The following is a 24,524-nucleotide window of genomic DNA, read 5'->3' as shown; positions in this document are numbered from 1 at the left end:
GGTGGAAAGAAAAGGCACTCTTTGTGGTACAAAAACCTGGAAACAAAAGTGGACACCCATCCATGGAGGAAGGGTTGAAGAAATTATGGTATATGAATGTAATGAAATATTATTGTACAGTAAAAATTGGTAATTATGAACATGAATTTCTTAATCTGGGAACTCCTTATACCAATGAAATTATGGGTTCAGTACCTATCCTTAGAAATACGTTATGGTTGTCACACATAATGATATAAAAACAAGAAGAGAATACTCTTTCATCTGAGACTGGGCATGTCCCAAATGCTCCATTGTGCTTAGGGACCCCTAGGACATACTTTGTGTCTTTTTTCAATTGGTCAGTTTACGATTATAACAAAGCCTGCTGGTAAAAGGAGCTGACTATTTGTCAACAGGAAGAAAGGGAAAAGTTAAAATTTAGTCCAAGTAATTTTCCATGTCCCCTCTCCTTGACTGACCATTCCTTCATTTCTGTTTAATCTATTATTTGAATTTATTTGTGGATCTCCCATGTGTACCCAGAACTTAATTATAGGACTTGACCTAAACCGAATGCAGTAGGCCTCTATTTACTTGGTGTGCATTGAGCAGCCATTAGCAAGTCCCCTGGCAACAAAATACCAACCCCATACCTGTCATTCCACCCTTACAGTTATAGTCCTTTGGACCATCTTTAAAGTTAAAACCCCTAGGAGAGGTCAGTCTTAAGTCATTCACTTCTATTTTAATTATCAGCTGCTATTTTACTGGGTACTTAGTACAAGAGTGTATGCCTTTGGGAGAGGAAAAAAAGGTTGCAGGAAAATTGAGAAGGCACCAAAAACAATTCAACTTGTATTGTCTGAAGCAGCTACTATGTGAACCATGCTAGGCACTGAAGATGGGAAGACAAAATGAACACCAAACTAAACCAAAGACAAACTTCAATTCACAATTTTGCCTCAGGCTAGTCCTTTTTCCTGGTCACACTTTTAACAGAATCTCCTCTGTTCTGCTCTAGCAATATTAAAATAATAAAAAGAATTTGAATTCTATTTAAAGGTTTTGTTTTTGTGTGGGATCCTTTAATAAACACCGCTTTACTATTTAGGCACTTCCCCCAAACCCCCCCCCCCACCAATTTCTTGGTTTGCATTCATAAAATGTAGAGAGTGAGATTTATAATACCACCCAATAATTTAAAATGATGAATTGACTCCTGGACAACTTCTAAAAATTCTGGGTCCTGTAATCATTAGAAGCCCTTACTGTATACAATTGTCAGTAAGCTATGACCCTGAAGGTCATAACTCCCCCCCCAAAAAAAAAGTCTTTCATCCAAATTTGTAATCTGTCAATGACCAAAATGAAAATTATTCTATAGAAAAATCAAATTAAAATAATTATAAAGTTTCTCTTCACACCCAGAATATTGGCAAAAATGATTTTTAAAAGGGGGAGCAGGGGAATAATTGTTTTTAGAGTTAATAGAGCTGTGACACTGGTCCAACCATTCTGAAAATAACTTGGGATCATGCAAGAAAAAGGAGACATCTTGGTGGTTTAGTGGATAGGGTGCTGGGCCTGGAGTCAGGGAGACCTGAGGTCAAATCTGGCCTCAGACACTTACTAGCTGTGTGGTCCTGGACAAGTCAAAATTAACTTTGTTTGCCTTAATCCACTAAAGAAGGAAATGGCAAACCACTCCAGTATCTTTGCCAAGAAAACCCTACGGACAATATGGTCCACGGAATCGCCAAGAGTCAGAGACAACTAAATAACTGAACAATAATGCAAGAAAATTGACTAAACTGTTCATATGCTTGGATCCAGAAATTCCACTATATGGCATACAGCCTAAAAAAAGATCAAAGACATAAAGAAAGGCATCATACATGCCAAAATATTATTGAATTTATTTTTGTGGTAGCAAACAACTAGAAACAAAGTAGGTGTCCATGGATAGGGAAATGATGGGACTAATTATTGTATATAAATGTAATGATATTGTGCATTAAGAAATTATATTCATTTATATGAGGAATTCAGAGAAACATGGGAAGACTTGTATAAACTGATACATAAGCAGAATATAGAGAACCATGTTCACAATGAATACAATGAACACAAATGAAAAGAACACTAAAAAGAATGCCAAGCTCTGGGTAATTATAATGATCCTAGACCTGGGGTGGGGAACCTACGGCCTCGAGGCCACATGTGGCCTTCTAAGACCTCAGGTGTGGCTTTCTGACTGCTACAGAAGTGTTACAGAACAAATCCTTTTACTGGATTCAGTCAAAGGGCTGCACGTGAGGACCTAGAGGGCCAAACGTGGCCTGGAGGTCATAGGTTACCCACCCTTGTCCTAGACAATAATGACACATATCTCTCTCTCTCTCTCTCCTCTCAGCAATGAGGTGAGGAACGACGCAGATAGAATGTTGCAGAGACTACCAGGCATGGTTGTTCTCTTAAATGTTTTTGCTGAATTTGTTTTTCTGGGAGGGAGATCTGCATCTGCTGTATGCAGAAATGATTAGTAATGTAAAACAAAAGGCATCCATTCAAATTCATTTTAAAATAAGTTTATAGGAGGCTTTCCCAGAAATTTGAGCATGATACTCCTATAAATACTCATTGAGGTTTTCAGTTCCCAAACAGAACAGACATAAAATTTTATGTAGTAAAACTCAGAGCAAACAGATCCTGTGAAATACTACTCTTAGAAGTGCAGACTGAGATTCCAAAATTGTTCCAGGGCATTGTATTTCTACTTAGAGAGATGATGTTTGGTGAAAAAGATAAGTTGGCCCTAAGTAGACTGCACTGAACAACATAAATTTCGGGTCTTGTGATTTACACGGTAATAAATAAGGGCCTTGGCATCTTAAGGAAGAAAGATGTTTCATTACAGCAATATGGGAATTGCAGAAGCCTTTTGACCATCAATTCCACACCAATTTGTTCCCTTGCTTAAAGCTTAAACAGTGTTCAAAGGTATGGTGACCACAGCTTTCCTTGGCCATGCAGTTAATTAAAAAAGTTTATCCTATGGGAAAGTGCCCTGGAAAAATCTAGACAACTTAAATAATTAAAGAAATAACAATATGGTATAAAAGGACAGCTTGCTGGCTTTTATAGACCCAAAGGAGACAGGTATTGCATGTTTGATTCTCAACTGCTTGTATCATGACTGTGATAGGTTGGATTCACCAATGGTCAGTGATGAACCTTCTGGCAATTCATCAGTATCTCCTGCTCTGGGGGCCTCTCTCTCTCTGATTAGAGAGGGTGGACATGGAGAGTTCCTCCTAGAACCTCCACTTAAGGAGGGTACCCAAGCCAAACATCTCTTTATTTCCCACCATCCATCATGACCCTACATCTGATACCTTCCCTCTCTGAATATCCTGGACCCCAACACTAATGACCTGTGTAAATGCTGATTGCCTCTGGCTCATACTTGCTTATGAGCTGCTCTTGATAATTGACCCATTTGCCTACCTCAAGCTTTTGGCCACTCACTACCTGAGGCATTACTTTTAAGGACTGCTACACCCAGACCAAGATGGACCATTGACATTGCTAGTTTTATCACAGAAGTGTCTCAGCTTTAGTCACAGACTAGGACTATCATATTTTAGGAGTATGAAGGAGTAGTGCAGATTTGAGGAGAATCAAACTGATAAATGAAACAAACAAAGGTGGTTCCCCTTCCCAGATCTCTGATGGAAAAAGGTAATGAGATTTTGATCTTAATAGCCAAACCCAATGTGGAGCTGTGTAACAACAGAAAGTATATCAATGTACTTGTCACCCAACCTGAATACAATAGAACATACCCATGTGAAATCAACAGTAGATGGCATCAGATCTGAGCAGACACCCATAGCCCCCAAACCATAATTATTCAACTATAATACTTAAGAGGAAAAGGCAAGTTAGCCCACGATACTCTTTCACATTGGGAAGGCAAGCTCAAATCATCCTTGCGTGTGGCTCACAAGGGATTGGAACAGATAAGTAGATGGGATCCCTTAGGATGGCCAGAATTGGTTCATGCATCCCTGGACCCTAACTCTAAACAATTCTTTATGTAGCTCAGCAAAAGCTCTCAGTATTTAATCAAATTCTACATGTTTATTTCTTTAAGGTCTTTCACAAGCACCTGGTGGCACAGTGGTTAGAGTACTGGGCCTGGAGTCAGGAAGACCTGAGTTCAAATCTGACCTCAGCACTTATGAAATATGTGGTCTCTGTTTGCCTCAGTTTTCTCAACTGTAAAATGAGAATAATAATAGCACCTCCCTTGAAAGGTTGCTGTGTCGATCAAATGAAATAATATTTAGAAAATGCACTTAGCACAGTGCCTGGCACATAGTAGGTGCTTAATAAATGTTTGATTAATTGATTTTCTTATCTCTGTATCACCTTATAACCTAGAGGTGTGACATTGATCTCATCCATCAAGGTTAATAGGGACTTAAGTTCTTTTTTTGTATGACAGTTATTTGTGTATTTATCTCATTTGCCCCATCTATAAGGTAAGCTTCTTGATAGAAGAGGCAAGTGTGTGGTACCAGACTTAAGCCAAGAAGACCTGAGTTCAATTCTGCTCCAGCCACTTAAGAGCTGTAAGTGACCTGGGGCAAGTCACTTCTCTTTGCCTCAATTTCCTCATCTCTAAAAATTAGAATAATAGTAATACCTACCCCCAAGGTTGTTGTGAGGATAAAATGAAATAACATACAAAGCCCTTTGCAAACCTTAAGTTACTATATAAATGTTAGCTATTTATTCATTTTTTAAAATCATTCATTCATTGAACAAATATTTAACAAGAAGCTGCAATAGACAAGGCACCTTGCACACAGCAGTCACTCATATTTGTTGAATAAATGTCTTCATAAAAAAGATGTCATCGTTTTCCCATAGGCCCTCCCTAATACTGACTGGCCTAAGATTTAACAATACACTCCCAAATCAGAAGTAGGCCTGGGGTTAAGGGGTGCAAATGGGGAGTACCCAAGAAGGCTGGCAACAGCTATCAATGATTACTGCAGAGGGCTTCAGCTTTGCTTAATGGTCCAGCTGCATCTCACTGGGACTGACACTACATCAATCCCATAGCAAGTCGTTAAGGACCATCTGGCAGATGCTGGTTTGTTAGTTTCTTATCAACCATTACCAATATCTCAATCTTTCAAAAAGCTAAAAAAAAGAAAAAAAAAGACAAAACCCAAAAACAAATTCCATATATTTGCTCAGTATATCTCTCAAACCACTTATCAGTTTGTTACTCATCCCAAAACAACTTGTTTCTCTCTTCCCTTGCAGTATATACCTTTCTATAACATTCTCTCATTTTGTTCAGCAAATGATTATCAACAGCCTCATTCATCTGGGTATAGAGAAAGAGTGATATTAACTGGGCTTTCATTGCTTTGGTAGGAATTATAGAATGCTTTGTTCTTTACCTACTAACCCAAGTCTCCCTACTCTGGGAACATATCAGATGTATTCTTTTACAGATGTATCCCTGCCTGAATTGTGCTATTGGAACCTGTCAGGGGATGATATCAGGAAGAACGAAATTTCCACATTTAAACTGATCTCTCTATTTTAAGACATTATCAGGAATGACAAAAATGGTAGAAACTGTAATGAATTAAAAACCAGTACTTTTAGCCTTGGCTAAAATTCAATAAATAAGATATTAGTCCAATGACAAATTTATTTCATAAGTATAGAAACAAGCTTTTAAAGGACATGTTTTTTCCCTCAACTGGAATGCCTCTCCATTCCAGCATCCAAATCCCCTTTTAATCAAGGCCTGGCTGGACATATACCAATTCTATAAAACCTTTCTTTCCTACTCCGGTTGAGTGATGTCATTTTGGTCCTCTTCGAGAACAAAGGACAATAACCACCATTGAGACCCCCTGAATAAAATCCTACAGTACAAGTCTGTACCATACAAGTTAGTACCTAATCCCATACTGTTTTATAATTACCTATTTACCATTTGATGTATATCAGCTTTGTCTCTTCAACTAAATTATTAATTCCTTATGCGTAAAAACCATACCTTATAAATTTTTAAAAGCCTATCATAGCATCTGATGCAGTGCTGAGCCCATAAGAAATTTGTAAAGAAGATTTTTTTCTTAGTTTTTTTTCTCAATTTCTCAATTGATCAATGCAATGATTAGCGACAATTCCAAAACAGACTCAGGGGGCAGAATGAGACAGATTTTTAGAAATGGCCAATGCAGAATTTATTTTGCTTGACTATGCATAATTATTGCAAAAGCTTTGTTTCTCTTTCTTTTTCCCCAGCAAATGTAGGGAGGAATGTGGGATGGAGAGAAAAATTTATGTTTATGCATTGAAAAAAACTGAAAAAAAAAAGACTTTGCCATTGATTCACAGGATACACAAATTTAGAGTAAGAGAGGATCACAGAGACCACCTTTTTCTCATAGATGAGGAAAACATCCCAGGCTCCTTTTTCATGGATGTTCTTTGTCCTACATTTGGCTTGAGTAATGGGATTTTTTTCTTCTTTATAACCTCACTGGAAGACCAACAAACTATTATAAACACTATAGTCTTATCCTCTTCCCATTTTCTTTTAATCGGCTAAAAGGAAACTTGGCTTTAGGTGGAGTGTTCTCCCACTATAATACTAGGTTGAGGGGGGTAGGTATTTGTTTTATGAGCAAAGGGTAAAAAAAATTTAGGGAAATCAGGAAAGTATGGGCAGAACTGGTCTTGTCTATAAACAGGATAGTAAACTGTCTATGTGATGGGATTCTAGGATTACTGGAAGGGTCAGGCCATCACAACACCATCCTCACATATACCAGAAATTCGACCATTAGATTCATTCCTTCTGCTTAAGCATCGACATCCTACCAGATTCTTTCCAAATGCAAATTTTAAAAGAAATTAGCTGGGAGACAAAAACCCTGTAAGTTTCTACCATCTTCATATGAACCAAAATGTCAAAGAACTAAGATTTTCTCCCTGTTTTAGGTAGGGCCTAAATGCAAGTTCAGGATGTGCAATCAGTCCATCAACGAAACTATATTAAACTCCTACTATATGCAAGGCATTGACTGTGCCAGACACAGTGGATACAAAGAAAAGGGAAAAACAGTTCTTGCCAACAAAGGAGCTCACGGTCTAATGGGAGAGATGACATGCAAACTATTTACAAATAAGCCACATACAGACAAATGGAAATTTGTTGAAATGATCAAGCCTACACGATAGATAACAGCAACAAACAATAACAATATTGAATAACCTTTTACTAAAGGGAAAAACTTGGCCAGAGCATCGCCACAGGCAGCTTTCTAAGGAGCAAAGTCTGATGCTACTCTTCATGTTCCCTTGGTGTCCCTTGGGACACCCTTGGGTCAATAACACCAACAACCTCACAGACACCAAAAAGGCGATCTAATCCGACCAGTGGCAACCTCTTAATATTAGTCTATATAGGATTTCCCAATAAGTGGGAACTAATTAATTAATTAATTAATTAATGATTGGGACTTCCCAATAATTGGGCATTTAGACTAAATTGCATTTAAACTATTCTCTTTCTAGGTCTCCATGACGAAGGGCTACAAAGGTAGTTTTTAAATCATTGTCAGGGAGGCTAGTCACTTGCTAAAGGCCAAGGCCTGGGAAGAATAAATCAATTTATAAATAATTTTATTAAAAATATTAAAAGCAACAATAATTTTAATAGTTATTAAAGAAATTAAACTATCAATTTGATAATAAAATATCAATATTTTGTTATATTAATTTATTAATAAAATTGAAATTAAAAATTAACAAATATAATAAAAATACAAAAAATAATATTAAAATGTTAAGAATGAAACAATTTCAGTAACTTCTACTCACTTGGTTCTAGTTCTGACTTTCGGGATTTATCATGTGTTTCCAAGATATCTATTTATTGCATCGTATCTATTTATCGATCATTGATAACTCAGACTTATTCACATGACCATGTACAGTCAAGGTATATTGAGAATGCTTGCTCAGTCATTTCTGTTGGACCCCCCTCACTATTACTGACTCAATGCCAAGATTGGAGTTGTATTAAAGGATCTAATTCTCTCTCTATTTTTTTTTTTAGCATGAAGTCTCCTGATAAAAGGCCGCAGTCTCACAAAACACCTTAGTGCTAGATCTTCCTATATATTCTCTGGGGTTGTTCTCCTTTCTCAAATGCTTTCTTCCAAATGCATTTCCAACAAGCATGCCCAGGCTAGCAAATGTCTGAAATAAACACCGTTTATAAAGACAAAGTAAATGTTGACAAAAAATAGACAGGTGAACAGATTTTTCCCATACCCAGAGAAAATGGTTTCAGGATTCCAAAAGGGAGTCTGAGGAGAGAAAGGCAAGGTAGGATTACCATGTTGGGGTGTGTAGGGATGGGCAGGGACACAGAGTTCAGCACCGCAGCATTAGCTCCAGCCTTTCCTTTGTCTAATCTACCAAGACAGTTTCACTTGAGTCTGGTCCCTTTTCTTTTTTCCTGGGAGGCAATTGCGGTTAAGTGACTTGCCGAGGGTCACACAGCTAGTAAGTGTCACGTGTTTGAGGTTGGATTTGAACTCAAGTCTTCCTGACTCCAAGACTGGAGCTCTATCACCTAGCCCCTTTCTTTATGGCAGCTTCACTTCTACCTTCCCATTTCCATGGGACTTCTCATGGCCTTCACTGTTCCAGCCCTCTGCATTTTCTACTTTTCTCATCAGGAGTAAGTTCCCCTTTGAATCTAACAGTATGGCTTAGGGTGAGCCCTCCAGGTGGGCTAAATCACTTTCTTCTGACTACACCTCATGTGTGGTGAAGCAAATGACTGTGTAGTTGTTGAATGTATTTTAGAGCTGACAGGGACCTTTGAGTTCACTCAGTCCTCCTTTCTCCTTTCCCCTAATTGTAAAGATGTGAAACCTGAGAGCTAGACAGGTTAAATGACTTTCTCAGAGTCACCTAATTAGCTAGTAATAGATTCAGGACTAGAATCAATTGAATAATGCCAAGTATAAAAATAGGGTTCTAATTTTTCTGTTTGTATTTGAGTTTCTTAGACATATCAATATGACAATTGGCTAACCTAAAATTGTAAAATCCCTGGTCCAAATTTGACTTTCTAGTAATAGACATAAAGTTTGAACTAACTTCCATTATTTGACCTGGTTATTGACAAAGTAAATTTAAAACAGTGTTAAGACCAATTTTGTAGGAAATTTTTAGTAGGAAGAGAATTTCTACAAGTGACCTGAGATGGAGAAAAACTGCTCTGAGACCACAGCCAAATCACAGGACTGCATCAGATGGTGTCAGGAGAACCAGACAGCTGTATGAGATGAGACTTCACAGCCTTGAATGAACATTTTTATTTTGCTGTTTACTTTTTCCCTTTGTGTCTTTTACCTGTAAGGTCTACTTACCAAAGGGGATTGCCCTCTTTTATTTTGTCAAAATCTCTTTAATTAATTAATTAATTAATTTTTAGTTTTCAACATTCACTTCCATAAGCTTTTGAGTTGTAAATTTTCTCCGCCTCTCTCCCCAAGATGGCATGCAATCTGATATAGGCTCTACATGTACATTCTTATTAAACATATTTTCACATTAGTCATGTTGAAAAGAACTAGAACCAATAAGAGGAACTACTTTGTCAAAATCTTATTCAAGGGGATTGCTTCCTTTGATTTTGCCAAAGGCTGTCCATCTCTCCCTTTTCCCCATCACATTGTCTCCTCTCATAAATCTCACAGTTAGAAACCCTTGATGAAGCATTTGTCATATCAGTTAGTGATTCATTGAGGAAGCTGCACCTCTCAATAGAATCAAATGAGGGAATGAGAGAAATGATTATTAATAACCAATAATTTGGGGAGATTCAGAGCTCTCTCCTTCTTCCAAAGTCCTTATTTTAAAAGTTCAGTCTCTTGAAGGACATTGCCGATAATGAGATTGGACTAACTTTCTTGTTCAAGACCCCACCCTGGTAGAAGCTATAGCGTTCTGCTCAGGCTTAGGTGGGGTGTACTTTCTTTGAAGAGATAGTCCAAGGTTGTGGGTGGTCTGGTATAGAGATAGTCGAAGGGTGATATGATGTCACTTTCGGCTCGTCTTCCACTGTGTTGCCTAATCAGAGTTGTTTGCCACCCTACAGGAAAACCTACTCTTTGAAGGGTATATAAACTGAGCTGGCTGCCATGATTGTCTTTGATCTAAGAGAGAAGGCCAAATGACCATTCTTTTATTAATAATATGCTGGCCTTATTAATAAAATGATTAAGTTACCCAGAAACTATGTCTCTCAACCTTTTTAATTGTCATACAATGTTTTCTGAATCCCAAACCAGTCCTCTCTCTACTATCCTGGGTTGACTCTTCCCCCTGGTGCCCACCTGTGTAGCCCCAGCCAAGGTGTCTTCATCCCAATTTTGGAACTTTTATGGTGAACATAACCTTAACTTTGTTAAACAATAAACTTTTTTTCAAAAGTACTTAAATCATAAATTAGCCAATTAAAAAAGTCATCATATATCAAAGTAGAGTATATGTATTGCAAATGATAAAATTTGAGGGTTTCATTCACCAACTTGGGATACTCACTGCCTTTCCTTTTCTCTAGAGTGACTACATGTTTTTCAATATGATAGGGAAAGTTTCCTTCTGAATGATCTCCTAAAGGTTTCCATAACACAGCTTAATCTATGGATTTAATTGAATAATCTATTTTAAAAATGTAAATAATGCTATCAGTAGCATTGGAAGATACCTCAGAAGCCATCTAGACCAATTCCTTCATTTTAGGAAACTGAGTCACAAACTGGTTAAGTGACTTGCCCAACACCTCATTGGTAGCAAACAGTAGAGGTAGAATTTGAATACAAGTCCTCCGACTACAGGGCCAGGATTATTTCCACTGCCTCTTTCATATTGCTTGCTTGCTCAACAAAAATAATGCAAGCCCTGACCCTCTACAAGAAGACCTAGGCTCACTCACTTCATAGCATATGATTAGCACTGTTCTTTTTCTCTTAGAAATGATTACTGTGGCTATATCTGTCCCCAAAGGGCAGCTAGGTAGCACCATCATGCATAAAGTGGTAGACCTGGAGTCAAGAAGACTCACCTTCTTGAGTTCATATCTGGCCTCAGACACTTACTAGCTATGTGACCCTGAGCAAATCTCTTAAACTCTGTTTGCCTCAGTTTCTCCATCTGTAAAATGAGCTGGAGAAAGAAATGGAAAACCACTCTAGTATCTCTGCCAAGAAAACCCCAAAATGGGATAACAAAGAGTCAGACACTACTGAAACTGCTGAAGAACAACAATTTGTCTCCAAAACTGTTCTCTCCTACACAATCACTATCCTTGACAGGAAAGATAATACAGGCAATTTAAATACTTCCCAAGGTGTTACGTGGCACATGGAGATGCCTAAGAGGCAGGGTTAGAGCAAAATGAAGGAATCATTTAAAACAGATTCAGGAGGCTAATCTAGGATACCCAACTCCAGCTCATCTGAGACTGCTGATGATTTAAAGTCATTACCGTCTAACGGATGTTTAGTGGCCCGAACAAAATAAGATGGTTTCATTCCAGGACCCAGTGAACAGGTGTTCACATCACCAAACCCACTGTCACAGCTGACACTAATTAGCATGCTCTCTGGCAAGCTCAGCGGAAAGGCCAAGAGTTGAAGGGGCTTTAGAAGGGGAATCATCTCTTACTCTTTAGGGAGGAGTTACTCTGTGGAACAGGGGTGCTTCACACTGATAGAGAAGTAGACAGGGAAATGTCAGCCTGTACTTTGAGGGCTGCTGGATGAAATCATGATTCTGTTCCAGATAAACTTAGATTCATGCATAAGGATCCCTCTGACTATAGGTAGCTGACTTCTTTGTTTTTGAGTCTTCACTCCTGGGAAAATGAAATTGGGGCAGCCAGGTGCAGTGACACATGCCTGTATTCTATATTGCTAGGGAGGCTCAGGGTAGAAGATGTCTTGAGCTTGGAGATTCTGAGCTGCCACAAAGCTAAAGGCTGATTGGGAGTCTACACTAAGCCCAGCACCAATAATGGTGAGCCCTCATGAGTAAGGGTGGAGGGAAGGACCAATAGGTTGCCTAAGGAGGGGCAAACTGATTCAGGTTAGAAATGGAGTAGCTCAAAGTCTCTGTGTCAGTGAGTTGTGGGGTAGGGCTTGTGCCACTGGGTGAAACAGAGGGATTGGGGAAGGGGGGAAAAAAGAAGGGGAGGAAAGGGGAGAAGGAGAAAAGAAGGGGAGGAGTAGAAGAAAAGGGAGGAAGGGAAAGGAAGGAAGAGAAGGGGGACAAGAAAAGAGGGAAAGGGAAGAGAGAAGAGGAGGGGGAAGGAGGGAAGGGGAGAAGAGGAGGGGGAAGGAGGGAAGAGGAGGAGAGAGGAAGAGGGGGAAGGAGGAAAGGAAGAGGGGGAAGGGGAAGAGGAGGAAGGAGGGAGATGGAAGAGAAGGAGGAAGGAGAAAGGGAAAGGGAAGAACTGGAGAACAATTAATAGCAATTCCTTCCTTCCACAAAAATTCAAATGCTATATATCAATAGCCACATTTCTAATCCAAGCTGCACCTCACTGATGAAGCATTTCTGTGAAGTTCCTGGTGGACACACCATCTCTATGCCTTCTGGCTGGAGGGTAAAGCTACGGGCTACAGAGCCTCCATTGAAGGAGGGGGCCCAGCATGGTCTTCTCCCCACTTCCCACCAGCTACATTGCTTTTGGACTTCTTTGGACTTGTCCTCATACCCCTGAGCCAGATTCCTTCCCCTACCCTCAGTTTTTCAGCTTCCTTTTGTATGTTATCTTCCCATATTAGATTATAAGGGGGAGGACAAAAACTGTCTAGTGCCTGGCATCCAACAGGTGATTAATGAATATTTATTGACTATTGATTGACCACCTCTCCCCCAGGCACCCTCCTTTAGAAACAGAAACTTACAGCACAAGTGAACTTGGTTAGGCTCATAATTCAGGTGAGTTGTACTAGACAGAATTTGACCGGACAGCCTTCCTCATTGCTCATCTGATAGCAATAGACACTGAGGAGTGAGAGTATACTGCATAGTAAGCCCCACCCCTGTGCTTACTGCACACACAATGAACATATAAGAGAAAGATATGTGAGGGAACCAACATGGTGCCCAAGGCTCACAAGCTCTGCTCTTACATTAAAATGAGTACTTAAGATCACAGGATTTTAGAGCTCTATCCATTGCGCCACCTACCTGCTTTTTAAAGTAATAGTTTAAGCTATTTTTAAAGTAATAGTTATCTATAATCAAATGGCTAGTGCTATGTTGGAATCATTAGGCTCTTTGATACTCCCTTCTAAGCCTACGGAGGTGCATTGCTCAGATCTCCTATCCAGATAGAGCAATGCTGCCATCACCACTGGATAGCCTAGGCCTTGACTTCTGAAACATGGCCTCAGGTAGGCCTTGATCATCCATGGCCTAAACAATTAAAGGAGGGCTCAGAGCTGAGAGAGGATTGCTCTTTGCCTTTTCCCCTGAGGGACTTGCTTGCAAGAACCCCAAGGCCTGTGGCAAGAAAGGTAGAAGACAGAATCATCTTCCCTCACCGCCCTCTGGTGGAGACACAAGGAGAAAGGCAAAAAGCAATCCCCTTTCGAGAGCAGGTGAATGATAATTTTAGGAGTGTGGGCCCAGAATACTTCCATTGTAGGGTAACAGTGATATAGACCCCAATCCAACCTTCAACCTGTGAGTGTCAAATTGAGGAGGAAGCCCAGAGGGGTTTTCTATAATCATGTCACAAGGAATAGCAAATATAAAAAACGTAGGAAAATACGAGATGAAGAATTTCAGAAAGAAGAAAGCAGAGGTAAAAGATACACAATATATACACAATTTAAATGAAAACTGGTAAAAGTCAACAAAACTCAGATCAGACACAGCTGATGATAATGGTGCCAACTTATCAAAGGTAAAGCGTCTTCCTACCTGTTAACAAGAGGTGAACTACAAAAGTAGGAAGTGATTTGTACTATCAGTCACAATCACACTCAGGTAGGTTGTTCAACTGTATTGTGCAAAGTACTGGGAAGGGGGGAAGGAATTGCATGGTTTTTTTTTTTTTGAGAAATGCTTATTGTAAAAATTTGTTTTACTTGATACATATTTGTTACAAGGGCTTTCTTTTTTTTTTCTAATTGTTAGGTGGATATGAAAGGGTTAAGGGGGCAATAGAGGTAGAGTAATAAAAAGGAAAAAAAAAGATAAAGAAGAGGAAAAAGAGGGTCATTGAAGCACTTTTGTAATGCACAGAGGAAAACAGAGGGAAAGCCAAAAATAATCACAAATGCATAGGATAGGGGACAGCAAGGTGGCACAGTAGATAGAGCACTGGCTCCAAGGAAGACCTGAGTTCCAATCCATCCCCATATGCTTAGTAACTGTGTGACCCTTCCTGGGCAAGTCACTTTACCCTGACTGCCTCAAAAAAAAAAATGCATAGGACAGCTTTAAAAGTTGAGGCAGCTAGGTGTCACAGTAGAATACTGGGTCTGGACTCAGGAAGACTTGAGTTCAAATCGTGCTTCTGACACTACGCCTGTAACAAGTCACTTCAGCTCTGTCTGCCTTTCAGGGTTGTTGTAAGGATCAAAAGAGATAATATTTGTAAAGTGCTTATAAGACATAGCGCCTGGCACCTAGTAGGTACTTAATAAATGTTTGTTTTCTCCCTTCCCTCCTTTGAAAGTTATGTGTTGAATTTATTATAATTTAAAAAGAAAAGTAAGTTATAAACAACAGGGATCTGTAATTTAATACAATTTTTTTCCTGTTCTACTATGTACATGAAAATTTCCTTTTTATTTGGTGTTTGTTAAGTCCAGAATAAAAAAGATTAAGATAAAAAAAGAAGAAAATTAAAGGCTTACCACAGCCACCACGTGACCAGATACTATGTGGATGCCTTCCAGGACTAAGCAGGATTCTGGTGGCTTTTTTTTTTTTAAATCACTAGCAAGAGCAAACAAAAGCTCCAGTCCTTATGGCAAAAATACATCAAAAGACTTTCACAAGTCCTCGGGGAGATTACTCGGAAGAAGCGGCAACCATTTCCTGCAGTCTCCCCGACTGTTCATCAAAGGCACAGTTACCTACTGTGGGACTGATAAAAGATCCACTATCAGGATAGGATTCATTCACTTGGTACAGACTTACTATAGCAGATCAACCATCTACCTGAACGCACAGTGCAAGAGAAGAAAGGAGGAAGACTTTCTGTCTCCCCTTTTGATATCTCATTAAATGAATTGCCAGGGATGCTGTGAGGTTTGAACAGCTTAATATGAAAATTCTCAGAGCAGCATGTTAAGTGAGATCAGCAAGAGACTGCAGACACAGGGTCTATGAATTTAAATTCCAGCTTTGCTTCTGTCTTGCTGTGATGCCCTGGAGTTAATCGCTTAACCTTTCCTTAATCCTCAGCAAAAAAAGGAGAAATGAATACTAATTTATTTCATAGGACTGCTACCAGGTCCAACTAACAAAGAGCACTTTTAAAATGATGTCAGTTTGTTAAAATTGTGTAATCATGACTTTGAAAAGTAAATGTGATATCCGGGCCCATCAGCTATAGTAGGCCTGAATTCTTCTGGGGAAGAATGTTAATTTCTGGATTTTCTATAAACGTGAGCCTTGCCAAAAAGCACCATGGTGGATTTTCTAGGGATAGAAAATGTTTAACTGGGAGAAGAATTTTAGGGAAGTAAGAAATATACTTGTCCTACCCCCACCACAGCATTCAGTAATTACGAATAAGGTTTTATGTGGTAACAGGATGTTAAACTACTATAAAATTTCTAATGTATCTGGGTAATCTCTTTATGAAGTGTGAACCTTTTTCTTTGATTGAATTAAAGGAAGCAACCTCCTTACACAAATAAAAATTGGACATGGCTTTGGAGGGCCTTAAATAGCTAAGCTTTGGAAAGGGTTAGAGAGTTAGCACAGCTGTGGAGGAAACCCTTGTGCTTATATCAGAGGGCAGCAAAGGGAGATAGGGGTGTTTCTCTCCTCCTCCCCTTCCTCCCATTGGCCCCATGGATTTGAAATAAGGCTACTCAACCAGTAGAAGATACCTCATCCAAAAGTCTGAAAATGCATGATTTGTAGAGAGGACAGAGAAAGCATAGTGGAGCTATACCTGGCAAGAGAGCAGAGACACACATTCCTGACATATGCCAATGCAGAAACAGCTATTTGAGGGAGGTAGCAGCTTTAAGGGACTAGATCCCTGGTAACAAAATTGGGGGGGGGGAGAGTGGGCTATGGGCTTAAAAGAGAGTCCCTGGCAACCATGAGTCAAACTGTGGAAAGGAGAAAACTTTGGGAATCCAGCTGAGTAATATACCCAGCAAAGATGCTATTGGACTCTGGAGAAAGGACTTCCAGGCAATACAGTACCAAAGACTGTAAGTTGTCTTTGCCACACATGTATCCTAAATGTGTGCCTTGCTACCACCTTACTCTAAGTTTCAGCCCACTCTTCTCATAGATACTGTGTGGATTTGTGGGAATGTGTGTCCTAGCTATATGGGAAGAAAGATTTATAGCTATTATCACCATTTTGACTATTATTTACTATGCCATCTTAGTAACCACTTTTACTAAGAGCAAATTGCATCACAGGGCTGATTGTTAATGAGAATATCAGTAGGGGCTCATGATGTATATATGGTAATGACAGTAGTAGCAGTATAGCCACATAAGATTACCCTGAGAACTCAAGGCAGTGGCTGTTCTCTGGGGACCAAACCTTGGAGTATGGGTGAGTTTGGGGGGTAGCCCAGGGAAGATAATGCACATGTAGCAGGATAAATAGAAAAAGGGTTTTATGATAATACTAAAAGAGAGTAATAAAAATTCTCATTGGAGATTTAATACCTCTTAAGAGCTAAAAAATGTTCTATATGAATGTTATAATTATATAAGAGCAGCTAGGTGGCACAGTGGATAGAGTGCCAGGCCTAGAGTCAGGAAGACTTACCTTTCTGAGTTCAAATCTGGCCTCAGACACTTATTATGTAACCCTGGGCAATCACTTACTTGTGTTTGCTCCAGTTCCTTATCTGAAAAATAACCTGGAGAAGGAAATGGCAAACCATACACTATTTTGCCAACAAAACCCCAAACGGAGTCACAAAGAGTCAGATATAACTGAAAGAAGGGAACAACAAAATTTGAGAGAAGCATTTTAACTCGGAAAAGTTACAGAATAAAAGAGTGGAGCAGATTTTGATTAGCGCATAGGTCAAGAGCTACAAAGGACCTTTGAGGTCAACTAGTCCAAGGTTCTCATTTTACAGATGGGGAAACTGAGGCTCAGAGGTGAAGTCACTTGCTTGTGATTGCAACAGCAGTAAGTAGAAGAATATAGAATTAAACCCAGGTCTTCTGACTCTTAATCAAACATGCTTGCACTGTACCAGACAGTCTCATCACATTAGATTATTTTTGTTTTTGTCATTTATGCCATGAAAACTTTTTTGATGGACCACGGATCTCACTGGTAATAGGTACTCCCTCCAGTGATGCAGATTGCAGTCCATCCATGTTCCTCCCATTAAATAGCTCATAGTATCTACTTACCTTTGATAATGAAAGTAAGCGGGCATCTCTGTACTCTACAAGTGATTGACCATGGATTTTTGTGAAATTTACCTTGTTATGTTGCCACAGATGACAGAGCATGGTTCGCACTGTGCAAATATTGAATGGCTCTGGCTACTCCTATCAATATACTGAGTCGAAGTTGCCAAGAAAGTGGAAAAGTATTATCCTAAAATGAGAACTGTAGTTAGTTTGCTTGAAATGCAGTGTTAAGGGCAAACAACATCTAGTATATTTGTTGTTGATTTGTTTCAGTCGTGTCCAACTCTTTGTGACCCCATTTGGGGTTTTCTTGGCAAAGATACTAGAGTGGTTTGTTATTTCCTTCTCAAGCTCATTTTACAGATAAGAAAACTGAGGCAAACAGGGTTAAGTGATATACCCAGGGTCACACAGCTAGCAAATGTAGCTAGGCTACATTTGAACTCAGGAAAATGAGTCTTCCTGACTCTAGACCTGGCAAATACATGAAGATAGCTACTATGTGTGCTCCCTGAGTCATCTCTACTCCAACATCCTTAGTTCCTTCAATGTACTCTCATGTAACATGGACTCAGGGTTCTTTGCGCAGCTAGGTGGTGCAGTGGATAGACTGCTATGCCTGGAGTCACGAAGATCTGAGTTCAAATCTGATCTCAAAAATTTACTAGCTGTGTGACCCTGGGCAAGTCACTTAACCCTATTTGCCTCAGTTTCCTCATCTTTAAAATGAACTGGAGAAAGAAATGGCAAACCACTGCATTATCTGCCATGAAAACCCCAAATAGAGTCACAAAGAGTCAGACACAACTGAAAAATTCAACAACTGCTCATCTTCAGTTTGGCTTTCCTTTATTGAGGTCTTAAATAAGGAAGATCCAGAAATTAAATTCAACAAGACTTTATTAAGTGCCTACTATGTGCCATTAAGGATATTAGGCCAAAAGTGAAATAGTTCCTGTCCTCAGGGAGCTTTCATTCTAGCTTAAACTGAAATAAATTTCTCCCTCATTCGATCTCATTGCACTTTGGATTCCTCTGAAGCATTTATTTTCTGATGTGTTGTGCTTATTCCTATATATAAGTAATCTCTCTACAAATATATGACATATTCTATATCATATTTTTATATTAGTAGTAACAGCATTTATATAGCGTCCACTATGTGCAAGTCATTGTGCTAAGTACTTTACAATGACTATCTCATCTGATCCTCACAATAACCCTGGGAGGCAGGTGCTATTATAATCTCCATTTTACAGTTGAGGAAACTGAGACAAACAAAGGTTAAGTGACTTGCCCAGGTTAACACAGCTAGTGAATGTCTGAGGCCGGATTTGAACTCATGTCTTCCTGACTCTAGACCTAGTGCCACCTATCTATAATACATAATATTATGTTATACATTATGTTTTATATTATATTTATTATGCTATACATTATATTTTTATATATTTTATTTATGTTTATAGCTTTTTATTTATATATTATAATTCATAGTGTAATTATATAATTAAGCTGTAAAATAATACGATTATATCATATTATTCATTATATTTATAAATTTTATTTATTGTTAATATTCATTACACATTATTTGTATATGTTAATTTTTATTTATATATTCTTATGTTTTATATATTTTATTTCCATATTATAATTTACAGTACAATTGTATAATTATGAGATTGCAAAATCACATAATTATGTAATAATTATATCATATATTAAAGTGATTTATAACATACTTAATATTTTCTTAACTATCTCCCTAAAATGCTGGTTGGATTGCGCCACTCCTCTATTCGATCAGCTCCAGAGGCTCCTTGCTAAGTCCAGGATCCAACACAAGACCTTCTGTTTGACTTTTAAAGTCTTTCATAACGTGGCCCCTTCCTACCTTTCCAGTCTTCTTACATCTTACTCCCCTTCACAAACAACGTGATCCAGGAACACTAGCCTCCTTGCTGTTCTTCCCACAGACACTCCAAGCCTATGTTCTTCCTCTTCATAGTTGCCTTCTCGTTTCCCTGGTTTCTTTGAAGTCTCAGCTAAAGTCCCACCTTCTTTAAGAAACCTTTCCCAGTCTTCCTTAATCTTCATGTCTTCCCTTTGAGATGACCCACGTTTTATCCTGTATATTATCTTGTCTGCATTTTGTCTCTCTCATTAGATGGAGCTCTTTGAGAACATGGACTCCTTTTTGCCTTTGTATCCCTAGTGCTTAGCATAGTGCTTGGCACATAGTAGGTGCTTAATAAATGCTCATGAGCAGGCCACTGCAGCATTTTGGCATGGAGATGAACTTGCCCTCTCAAAAGCTCTGCCAGGAAGGAAGAAGCTCTGTGTACTACCAAGGTGGGAAGGGTAGGAGAGTGGGTCTGGCAACAAATAGCGTACTTATTGTTTCCGGACCCGTCTATTTGACTGCAGAGAGGCTTATCATGGAGAGAGCCACAACAGCTTTGAAAAACTGTCTGCTCAGGCACGGTCTGTGATATAGATGTGTTAGTCAACAAAATCCATGAAATACTGAAGAAAGTCTTGTCATATCACCCCTTCTATATGGTAAGTTCCTTGAAGTCAGGGACTGTGTTTTATTTCTCTCTCTAATTGCTACATTGTCTAGTATAGAACTATTTTTTTTTATTAGACTTGTCATTCCATGAGTCTAGGAAAGATCTAGTTAAAAAAAAAAAAACACTGGGCAAATAATTTAACCTTCCAGAGCTCTAGGCAGCTCAATAAGATGAAATGTTGCAGAGAAGTTGCCAACCTGCATTGGTAGAGAGAGTTTCCACACCTGGGAGTCTCCTATACCCATGAAGTCACAAATCAAGTCCTTACCTCTATCATTTATATCAATAATTTGGGGTCAGGAATAAATAATGAGGACTAACTTGAATGTTTCTTTTTGACAATTTTGTCTTAGGATTCTCTCTATCTTCATCTATGTCTCTTGATTTCCTTGGGTTCCTTCAAGTCCCAGCTAAAATCCCACCTTTTACAAGAAAGAAGCCTCTCTTGATTTCCCTTAATGCTAAGTGTTGTTCTTCCTCTACTGATTATTTATCCCACATATATCTTCTTTGTCCAAAGTTGTTTGCATGTTGTCTCCCTTATTAGACTGTAAGCTCCTTGAGGGCAAGGGCTATCTTTTACCTTTCTTTATATTCTCAGTACTTAGGATAGCAACTGACACATAGTGGGTATTTAATAAATGCTTGTTGAAACTGACAACACTTAGGTCTGGCACACGTATTTACTTGCCCTATGTTATTATATGTATGGTTATCTCCCCCGTGAGAATGTGACCTCCTTGAGGTCAGGAACCATGTTTTTGCCTTTCTTGTATCCACTGTGCATAGAAGAATGATTGGTAGATAGTAGGCACTTAATAAATGTTCATTGACTGTCCAGAGAGACACAAATGTCTAAAGAACTGCTCTGCTTCCATGCAGAAAGAAACAAATTCTCTGATGCCTCTCATGTAAATCTGGAGAGGGCTTCCTACTTGTCTTAGAAGGATGACAACAGCTTCTTGAAATCCTGTAGGTCAGAAAACTGGGCAGAATAATTAAAAGGACTTACTACACACTGCAACCTATCACAAAGTGATCCATTGCTCATATATGGATAAACAAGGCAGAACTTCTCAGCCTCCATAAAATACGCAACCAGTTCCAGGATGTTTGGATGGTGAACCCTTGAAAGAAAAGAGATGTAAACCCATAGAATTTATTCAATCCACGAAGTATGATTTTTGAAGAAACAAATACTGCTTTAATCTCAAGGCAAAAAGCAATCTGAAAGCAAGAAATAAATGGAAAGGTGGCTTCATAGCATTAGGGAGACTGCAGGACTTAGAACCAGAGGACCAGGGTTATGGCTTGACACTATTTGTGTGATGAATTCAATCTCTCTGTGCTTCAGTTTCCAGTCTTGTTGGCCAGGGTAGCCAGGTGGGGCAGTACATAGAGTACTAGGCCTGAAGTCAGAAAGACTCTGCTTCCTGAGTTCAAATCCAGCCTCAAAGACTTACTAGTTGTGTGACCCTGGGCAAGTCACTTAGCCCTGTTTGCCTCAGTTTTCTCATCTGTAAAATGAGCTGGAGAAGGAAATGGCAAACCACTTCAGTATCTCTGCCAAGAAAACCCCACAGACAATATCCATGTGGTCACATAGAGTCGGACATGATTGCACAACTGAACAATAATGTGTAATGGTGTGCAGCTATGATTCATCACGTTTCCAGAAGACTAAAAAGGAATTAACAACCAGAAGATGGTGTAGTAGAAGAGGCACTGGTCTAGGAGTCAGAAGATTCTGTTATTTACTTGCCATGTGACCTTGGAAAAGTTATTTTGACATCGTGGCATTCAGTTTCTTTCTTTGTAAAATATAGATAATGATATGTGAACTAATGATGATACTTGGTTGTCATGAGGAAGAACTTTGTACAGAAGAGAATAAGAGGGAGGATGATGAAGCACTGAATATTGATGGCTTTCTCGATGAGGTTCACTAAGAAAGTAAGAAGAGACTGAAGATGATAATCAAAGATGGCAGGATCTAGTGAAAGTTGTTTAAGGATAGGGAAGACTAGATGTGTTTGTAAGTTGCAGAGAGGGATAAGAAGACATTGAAGATCACAGTAGAGGAGAACAATTGGAGGGATAATTTGATGGAGAAAATGGGAGGGATATATTAGGATCAAATATTTAGAGCCATGGGATAGTATTGAATTAGTATAACCCTCTTATTTTACAGATGAAGAAACTGAGGCACCAAGGTTTACACAGGAAGCAAATAGTAGAAGCAGATTTAAAACCTAATTCCCCTAACTCTAAATCCTATGGTCTTGCATTTTTAAATAAAATTTGATTGTTTTTTTATATTACTTATATTTTCCAATGTATTCCTCTTCCCACTTGGAGAAGCTTCCCCTATAACAAAGAATTTTTTTAAAAGAGAGGGGAAAACTCAGTTCAGCAAAACTAACAAACACATTTAAAAAGTCCAATATTATGTTCAGTGTTCTAAACCTATAGACTCCCATCTCTGCAAAGAGAATAGAGATATCTTCTTATATCTCTTTTTGAAGCCAAGGTTAGTCATTATGATTTCATTGCATTCAGTTTTTGTCCTCCTATATCTGTATATATTGTTTTAATCATTTTGTATATTGTTTTCCTGGTTCTGCTTTACTTCGTATCAGTTCACATGTCTTACCATTATTCTGTGTACTTATCACATATATCATTTTCTTATAGCACCGTAATATTTCATTATATTCATGGTCCACAATTCATTTAACCATGGGTATCTAAATTTTAGTCACTTTTCTTTGTATAAATCCAAACTGCTTCCCAGAATGGTTGGACCAATTCACAATTCCACCAACAATGTATTAGTGTTCCCATCTTCTACAACCCCTCCAACATGAACTACTCCACCTTTTTTCATCTTTGTCAGCTTTCAGAAAGTGACATAAAACTTCAAAGTTGGTTTGATTTGTTTTTCTCTTATTTTTAATGATCTGAAGCACTCTTCCACAAAATTGTTAATAGGTTTCAATTTTTTTGAGAACTATTTGACCACATATGTTGACCACTTACTACTGGGGAATGACCTCGCATTCTTTCTTAATACAGCATTTATTGCTTCACCAACAGAATATGGTTTTACATTCAGACAGATATACCATGTGGAAACAGTGCCCATTTACTGAGCTAACCACTTTTAAAAATACATACTAGGCAATCTTCCATCAAATGTTACAGATTCAGTTGGGAGATTTCTGATGATCACGATAGCAGACATTTTTCAAGTAAATAAGATATCCTAAGTGTAAAAAAAGTTAAGAAATTAATGGTTTCTTCAGGCTTATGATTCTCTCTAGAGAACTTTTTATGAATCAATGAGCAGATTACACATCTCTCTCTCTCAGTAGTTCGGGATACATCATAACTATATTATGAATTCTCTTATATAAGATATAATTCAAAGACAATGCAGTTTAAATCAGCATATTTCCCCTCTTAATTTCATTGGAGTGGTTCAGAACTCCATATGTGAGAAGATTTATCAAACTGGAGAGATATTTAAAATATAGGAGAATATGCACACGACTAGTAAAGTTTGATGCTAAAAAAAGTTTTCTATCAATGTAAATCACAGAATTAATGTTGCTATCTGGTGTCGATTATATTTTGCAGCAATCTCATCCTTGTGCCTACTCAGAAATGTAACAATCCAGGTTCCTGTGAGGCTTTCAGAAAAAGATATGAAAAATGAGGACATGGAATAAATATTAAGTACCTATCTGTGGAGAGGCAATAGGGTATAGCAGAAAGAATCTTTATTCTGATGTACGTTGAAATTCATGCTCTACCACTAGGGGGCATGACTGAAAGGAGACTGATACAAAGCACAAAGATAGGGAGGTTAAAGAGAACTTCTTTCCTAAGGAAACTTTTATATCTTGTGAAGAGACACTATAAAGAGAATTCTTTAAAAAAAGGTTCTTTTGGCTCCCATACTGAGAGAACTGAATGGTTGAGCTGTGCTTCCAGAACTAAGGGGAAAGTAGCAAGTAGAGAGAAAGGTAACCACCCCACCTAAGCTTTATGTGAAGGATAACCCTAAAACCCTGCTACAAATAAAGGAATAAATGAGGAACTAGGATTGCAGTTAGATTTTGAAGGACAAGTAGTATTTATGTAGGTAAGAGGGAAAGGGCGCAAGAGGAAGGAACTGAAATATAATGGGATACTTTGATCCAGCAATGGTACTACTAGGTCTGTATCCCAAAGAGATCGTTAAAA

General features: G+C 38.5%; 1 protein-coding gene across 1 annotated transcript in view; it reads right to left on the bottom strand.

Moving 5' to 3' along the window:
* Positions 1 to 24,524, bottom strand: part of IRAK3 (interleukin 1 receptor associated kinase 3) — a 79,844-nt gene that overhangs the window by 5,300 nt on the left and 50,020 nt on the right. Inside the window, 3 exon segments of the mRNA XM_020990205.2 lie at positions 17,770 to 17,806; positions 17,809 to 17,887; positions 21,289 to 21,403. Coding sequence (XP_020845864.1) covers positions 17,770 to 17,806; positions 17,809 to 17,887; positions 21,289 to 21,403 — 231 coding nt within the window.

Source organism: Phascolarctos cinereus, unplaced genomic scaffold (assembly GCF_003287225.1).
Source record: "Phascolarctos cinereus isolate Bilbo 61053 unplaced genomic scaffold, phaCin_HiC Scaffold_1;HRSCAF=81, whole genome shotgun sequence".
Taxonomy (NCBI): Eukaryota; Metazoa; Chordata; class Mammalia; order Diprotodontia; family Phascolarctidae; genus Phascolarctos; species Phascolarctos cinereus.
The sequence above is the reverse complement of the archived record's forward strand: the minus strand, read 5'-3'. Positions and strand labels throughout refer to the sequence as shown.